Genomic DNA, 6,000 nt, shown 5'->3' with positions numbered 1-6,000 from the left:
GCAGTAATTGCTACCAGTACCATTTCCTTTAGACCCCACCCCCTTAAATCACTTTACTCCCAAACTAAGTTCAGCCAATTTATGGTAAAATATGTATGCCACATTTCTCAGTACTCCACAGATCACCCCGTTAGGCTTCAACTACACAAGAAAATTGTGTAAAATAAAACAAAATATACCCTCCCTGGCACAGCGCTGTGTTGCAACCCGGACCTTTGGGGTACCTTAGATAACAGAAAGAAACCCCCTCCGGAGCCATATTTTGGGTATCTTCGATAACAATAACAACATCATAAAAAGATTCTGGAGAAATCTAGTGTGTGTGTGCCGTTCCGGGATCCCTCGGCGCGTTGTTTTAGGCGTTAACGGCGGGACCGCGCTGCAGACAGGGGAAGCACCAGTGGCTCCCCCGTCCCCAACCTCCGGGCCCCGCGGACACCCACCGGGCTCCCCCGGTCAGCACCCCCGTGGGAGCAGCTCCGGGCGGGAGGCGGGAGTCGCGGCGGGGATGGGGATGGGGATGTGGGTGGGGGTGGCGGCGCCTCGCCGCACACCGAGCGAGGGCGCGGCGGGGCGGGGGGCTCTGCCCCGCGGTACCGGGTGGCCCGGCACGCCCCGGCCCGCTCGCACCGCGCGGGGTCACCTGACTGCGCCGGGCCACCGATCTGCGGCGGCGGCGGCGCTCCGCTCCGTCCCGCCCTCTGCACCGGGGTAGGGGGCGGCGCTGCTGCGGCAGTAGCGCGGGGATTAGGCTGCGGGAGGATTAAGCCGCCGGCTGGAAATAGCAGCGGCGGCTGCCGACGCCCAGCGCATCCCCGGCGGCGGGAGGGGGCAGCCCGCCCCGCACCTGGGGCTACCGGGGCCGGGGGGAGGGAGGGGGGGGCTGCTGCGCCGCGGGGCTCCTCACCGGCGGGCAGCGCGGCGGGCCGGGCTGGGGAGCGGTCGCGGCGGGAGGCGGGGCGCTCTCCCCGGAGCGGCGGCGGCAGGAGGCCGGCAGGGAAGGACGCACTGACAGGTCGGCCGCCGGCGCTCGCTTCGTCCTCTTCCCCCGCCCCGGGCTGCTGCATGGCGCTGGGCGCCGCCGCATCCAGCGGTGCCCCGTTCCCCATCGCGGGGGGGGGGGGCACCGGGAGGGCATAACATGGCGCAACGGTGCCATAATCCCCCACCGGGGAGGCGGCGGGGCGGGCGCTGCGGCGGGGCCGGGGCGCGGCGGCGGCTTCTCTGCGGGCCGGCTCGGGGGGCGGGCGCTGCCGGGCAGGTGGGGGGGGTCCGGGTCCTTTCCCCCCTTTCCGGGGGCTCGTACGTTGTTTGTGTGCCTGCTGCCATCGTTATTTCCTCCTCGTCCTTTCCCTGCAGCGTCTGAAATACCCTTCTTCTTTTTTTTTTTTTTTTAATTTTTTTTTTTATTATTTTTTTTTGCCCCGGGCGGCTGCTAGGGAGGCAAGGGTTTACACAAGGGGGCGGGGGGGCTGCGCCTCGGGAGGGGCCGGGCTGCCTGGCGGACCATTGTGCGTGTGGCGTGGCCGTGTGTGTCCGTGCGTGTCCCTGCCGTGCCACCCCCGGCCCCCCCTCCCCTCGGCGATAAACCCGGGATCTCCCCTTCCCCTCCCGTGTTTTCCGCAGAGCCGAGCAGGCAGCAGCAGGCACGCCAGGCGAAGATGTCGGGTCAGACGCTGACAGATCGCATCGCAGCTGCTCAGTACAGCGTTACGGGATCAGCCGTAGCCAGAGCCGTCTGCAAAGCCACCACGCATGAAGTGATGGGGCCCAAGAAAAAGCACCTGGACTGTGAGCATCCCTTTTTTCTTTCCCCAGCGAAGGCCCGGGGCGGCGGGGGCAGCCCGCGGGGCTCCGTGCTGTGCCTCTGAGCCGTCTGGCCGTCGCGCTTGCTGCCATCCAGCTTGCAAACTGGAAGGTTTATGAGATGTCTCCAGGAGAGGATGAGTTATTGTTGCATTTCGTCTCTTATTGCATAATACTGCTCTTTCGGCCATTTTTTTTTTTTTTTTCCCTGATGACCTCTTGCCTTTTATCGAGGAAGGCAGTGCGAAGGGTGCCATGTGGAGCAGGGGCTCGGAAAGAGAGGAGGGAATTGGACACAGGGCAAAACGGACATGCGCTTGTCACTGTCTACTTTGGTGAGGATTACACTAGGCAGAGACATAAATGCTACGCCGGGAGCTGGCCAGGCGCTGGTGGGAGTGTGGCCATCTCCACAGCAGACCTCTGAAGGGGTTTAGATGATGGTGTGCTTAAATGGCAAGGCACTTGGATAACGCTATGCTGTAGATTGGGACAGCCTTTGGAGAACGTAAGGGCTGTTGCTGGGGTCCCAAATATCTGACAGCGACTTCATGAGCTGTCCGATAGTTTACAACATATTTTGTTGAAGATGGCTGGTGACTTTGTCTCATAGACTTATGATCTATTCTGTACTGGCATTGGCTAGTTAATGCATGAAACAAGGCTGAAATCAAAATGTTTCTTAAAAAACCAATGAGCTAGTGATGTTTTGTCTTGACAATTTTGTTTCTTTTCAACCCACTCAACTGTCAGTCCCTGCTTGGAGACACCAAGGAGTAGAATGGTGAAAGAATTTGATTGCATGAGGTTAATTGGCCATGTTTACCAGTAGTAACTCTGTCCAGCATTTAACTCAGTAGATCAACAGCAGGTTTTAATGTCTAAAATTAAATGGTTTTCCCATTCTTTTTTGGGCATGACAAGAAATGCTTTCAAGTAAAGATCAGCAGGTTTTATACCAAGCGGTCTTTTGGCTGCTGGCTGTTACTAAGTAATGCTGGTGCAGGTGCATGTAAGTACAGTTCTGATGATGATGTATTTATTAAAAGGAGGTACTATTACTTCTGGAAGATATTCCAGATTTCCATTCTAATGACTTCTTACCTAACCCTTGAAGTGGCAAACAGCATGCCAATCTTCCAGTATATCTAAATACTCTTGTATATATGTCTAAGAGATGCTGACATAAGCAGCATTGATTGAAGACTGACTTGAGTCTAAACCGTTGTTTAAATAGATCAGTGGTCTTGATAGATATCCTCTCCTGTTTTCTTGTAGATTTTTAAAAAAAACCAAACATCTTGGTTATTGATGTCTCCTATGTTGCTGCTTTGTAGCTGTCAACACTTCTTAATCTGTAGGTTGTGTCTGGACTGTCCTACTGTATCTGTTACTCAGCTTAAAAAAAAAAAAAGCGTAGCTCTTGTATGTAGTAGCATGCTGTGTCTCTGTGTGTATTCTTATATATATACACATATATGTGTATATGTTTATATATATAAATAAAAGTACTATCTAGAATAGGCAAGATTAAAGTGAGGTAGAAATTATTTACTGGTGCTATATTAAGGTCTGGAAAGGGACTGTGTTTGGATATCAGTGCTAGTATTACTGCTTCAGAAAATGAGCTTGGGGGAGACTGAAGCTGGTAGTATTCCATGTGATTTAATACCCGCCTGCATGTAAGACACACAAGAGGAAGAGAAGTGATCATTTCCTGGGGACATCAATAACTATTAATTTTTCCTTCTATTTTCCAAGCTTATATGTAATAGCTGAGAGTTTAAGTATCTGGTATCGTTAGAGACAGAATCTTGTTGGTGGGAGATACACACATTTAAAATTGTGAACTATAAATGAAAATCAAGCTCATGTTTTAAAAGAAAAATATTCTCAGGCTCTTAAACCTGAGGCATCTCCTCATAACTATGAATTGATATACAGTTCCTTGAACTTTGATGTATGTCTTGTGAACAAGTGTTGAAATGGGCTTTATATAATTGCAACGAGAGTAAATCACAAGTTCATCCACTGAAAGAGCAATGCCCCCACGCACGCAGGAGGTACTGCTGTGTGGAGGTAGATCTGAGGCACATGGCTGACTGCATTTCAGGGTGGGTAAGTAGCATTTGAAGATAGGGAGAAGGGAATGAAGGATAACACTTGCCAATGCCTTAAGATAAGCTTTGAGTCAAGGTGTGAAGGATTTAGCTAATTAAAGCTTCAGGTACCCGAAAGCGATGGTTGGAGGGGTGTTTTATGAAGAGCTGTAATTCTAGTATTGGTGTGGGAGTTCTGCACCCTTAGGGAGCTTCATAATTTTATTTAGTTTCTTAGTGGCCAGGTGTGATGTCACACAACCTATCTTCCACTGCCCTGTATAGCAACTGGGCTTTGTAAATTAAATGGAGAGATCAACTGTTTAGCATGAGTTAAGTAGTCCTGTGAGGATGGGACAATCGTGCCTGTCCTTAATGTTTTTTGCAGGAGGTATTAGTTTCGGAGGGTTATAAAAAGATGATAGGTGACAAGTTGTGGGGTCATTTTTTGATTTGGTTTAGTTGTTTTTTGGTTGTTGGTTGTTTTTGTTTTTGTTTTAAGTGAGTACTACCTAAAGGGAATTTGCTCTGAGGAATAAAAAGCATGATCTGGGTATGAGTGCATGTGTGTGAGGAAGGGAGAACAGAATGAATGTCTTCTGTGAACAAAAGCTGAGCTGCTAAGTGTTTACCTTTGTGTGGGTTTTCATACTTGCATAGCTTTCAAATACGGGCTTTGGTATGGATGTTCTGTAGCGTCTGTCCTTTGGCATGGGCTCCGGGTACTGCACAGGCTTGTCACGTACTGAGGTACGATTAGGTTGCTATCATAGACTCATTAGTGAGATTTACCATGTTCTTGAATGCCAACTCTCATACTAGTGAATTTCCAGCAACTGCTGGGAGTAGTGTCAGATGGCATTAAATGCATTTTGCAAGTCCCTGTGGGGAGAAAAGGAATGTAAATCTAGGATGCTCTGATAGTTTGGGGCAAGCTGTTGCAGTTGGCATGTTAGAGCTCTGATCCTTTTGGACTTACCAAACTGGTATTATCTTAAAGTTGTCTTGAATTCACCACAGTGGTATGGATTCATCTCCCTCAGCTAACCACATAGTATTAAATAAATAACAATTAGATACAGCAAATGAGGCGAGTATTCCCATGAAGAAGTGGGGGTTAGCAACTTGATTTTGATGCAGCGAGAAAAGCCATTGCAGAGTGGGTGAATGAGATATATGGGCTACTTCAAGGTGTGGTAAGTAGCTCAACTGGGCAGGCAATCCTAGTGCACAGCATAGAATTTTCATTCTCAGAATTGTTGTGAAAGATGTGTTAAGGCTTCACTGAGGGTTTAATTGTGGGGGGCAAGTAAAAGGCAGCTTCCAGCCTTGAATGGGGGTGACTGATGGTATCAACAGGGAGAAGCTTTTGGAGGAGGGAACCAACTTGACTTTCAAATGTTAAAACACACGATAGATGAGAAGAAAATAGGTAGACTTGAATTCAGCTCCTTTTATAAAGGATCTCACTCAGAAACAGACTGTCAAGCTCTCATTTAGGGAAGCGAGTTGGAAACTAGTGAGGTTGTTGCATCTGCAGTTGGTTGTAACAAGTACGTGTCTGCTGAAAATGTTCAAAGTGGCTGGGATTTTCCTTGACTTACTTTGTCGAGTGAACTGTTTTGCAGCAGGAGGAAGTTCTGGAGTGTGTGTTCTGAAAAGACCATGTGATGCCTGCTTACTTCTTCAGACTAATTCTCGTAAGGTAGAAGGCCCTTCTGGAGGCCTGAACAAGAGCTGAGAGATTTTCATGAAATGTGGAAAAAAAGCAGATGAAGATCAGAACTTGATTTTCTGTGGCTGTGGAGATGACCTGTGTATCTGTAGTAACATCTTTCCATCCCAAGTCTAATTTTGCATATTTGTATGTGGCTGGCAAACAAAGGCTCTAAAAAGAAATTTATAGTTTAATTCATGCTGGTAACTGAACTGCAGGGCTGGTATCAGTATTTTACTTATACAGACACTTTAGTTTCTGCAGTGATTTGCCTTTCTTCTACAAGCTGTGGGCATGACCTGAAGTTTGAATCACTGTAGTATCTTGTGTTGAAACAGAAGTGGCTGTTAGGCAAAATCAATGGGTTAAACTTTTTTC

At 48.9% G+C, this 6,000-nt stretch overlaps 1 protein-coding gene across 30 annotated transcripts in view; it reads left to right on the top strand.

Annotated features, from left to right (window-relative positions):
* The first annotated feature begins 431 nt into the window (after positions 1 to 431).
* SNAP91 (synaptosome associated protein 91) overlaps positions 432 to 6,000 on the top strand; it is a 71,245-nt gene continuing 65,676 nt past the window's right edge. For 8 of the 30 annotated variants that reach the window (XM_055809720.1, XM_055809722.1, XM_055809719.1 and 5 more), the window contains exon 1: positions 1,820 to 2,141. In XM_055809720.1, the coding sequence (XP_055665695.1) occupies positions 1,928 to 2,141 (214 nt within the window). In that variant the 5' untranslated portion in view covers positions 1,820 to 1,927. Of the gene's footprint in view, positions 456 to 562; positions 712 to 783; positions 1,016 to 1,626; positions 1,792 to 1,818; positions 2,142 to 6,000 lie in introns of those variants that run through there. The other 22 variants (XM_055809718.1, XM_055809714.1, XM_055809707.1 and 19 more) reach the window with 13 other exon arrangements.

This window comes from Falco peregrinus, chromosome 7 (assembly GCF_023634155.1).
Source record: "Falco peregrinus isolate bFalPer1 chromosome 7, bFalPer1.pri, whole genome shotgun sequence".
Taxonomy (NCBI): Eukaryota; Metazoa; Chordata; class Aves; order Falconiformes; family Falconidae; genus Falco; species Falco peregrinus.
This window is presented reverse-complemented; position numbering and strand designations above follow the sequence as displayed.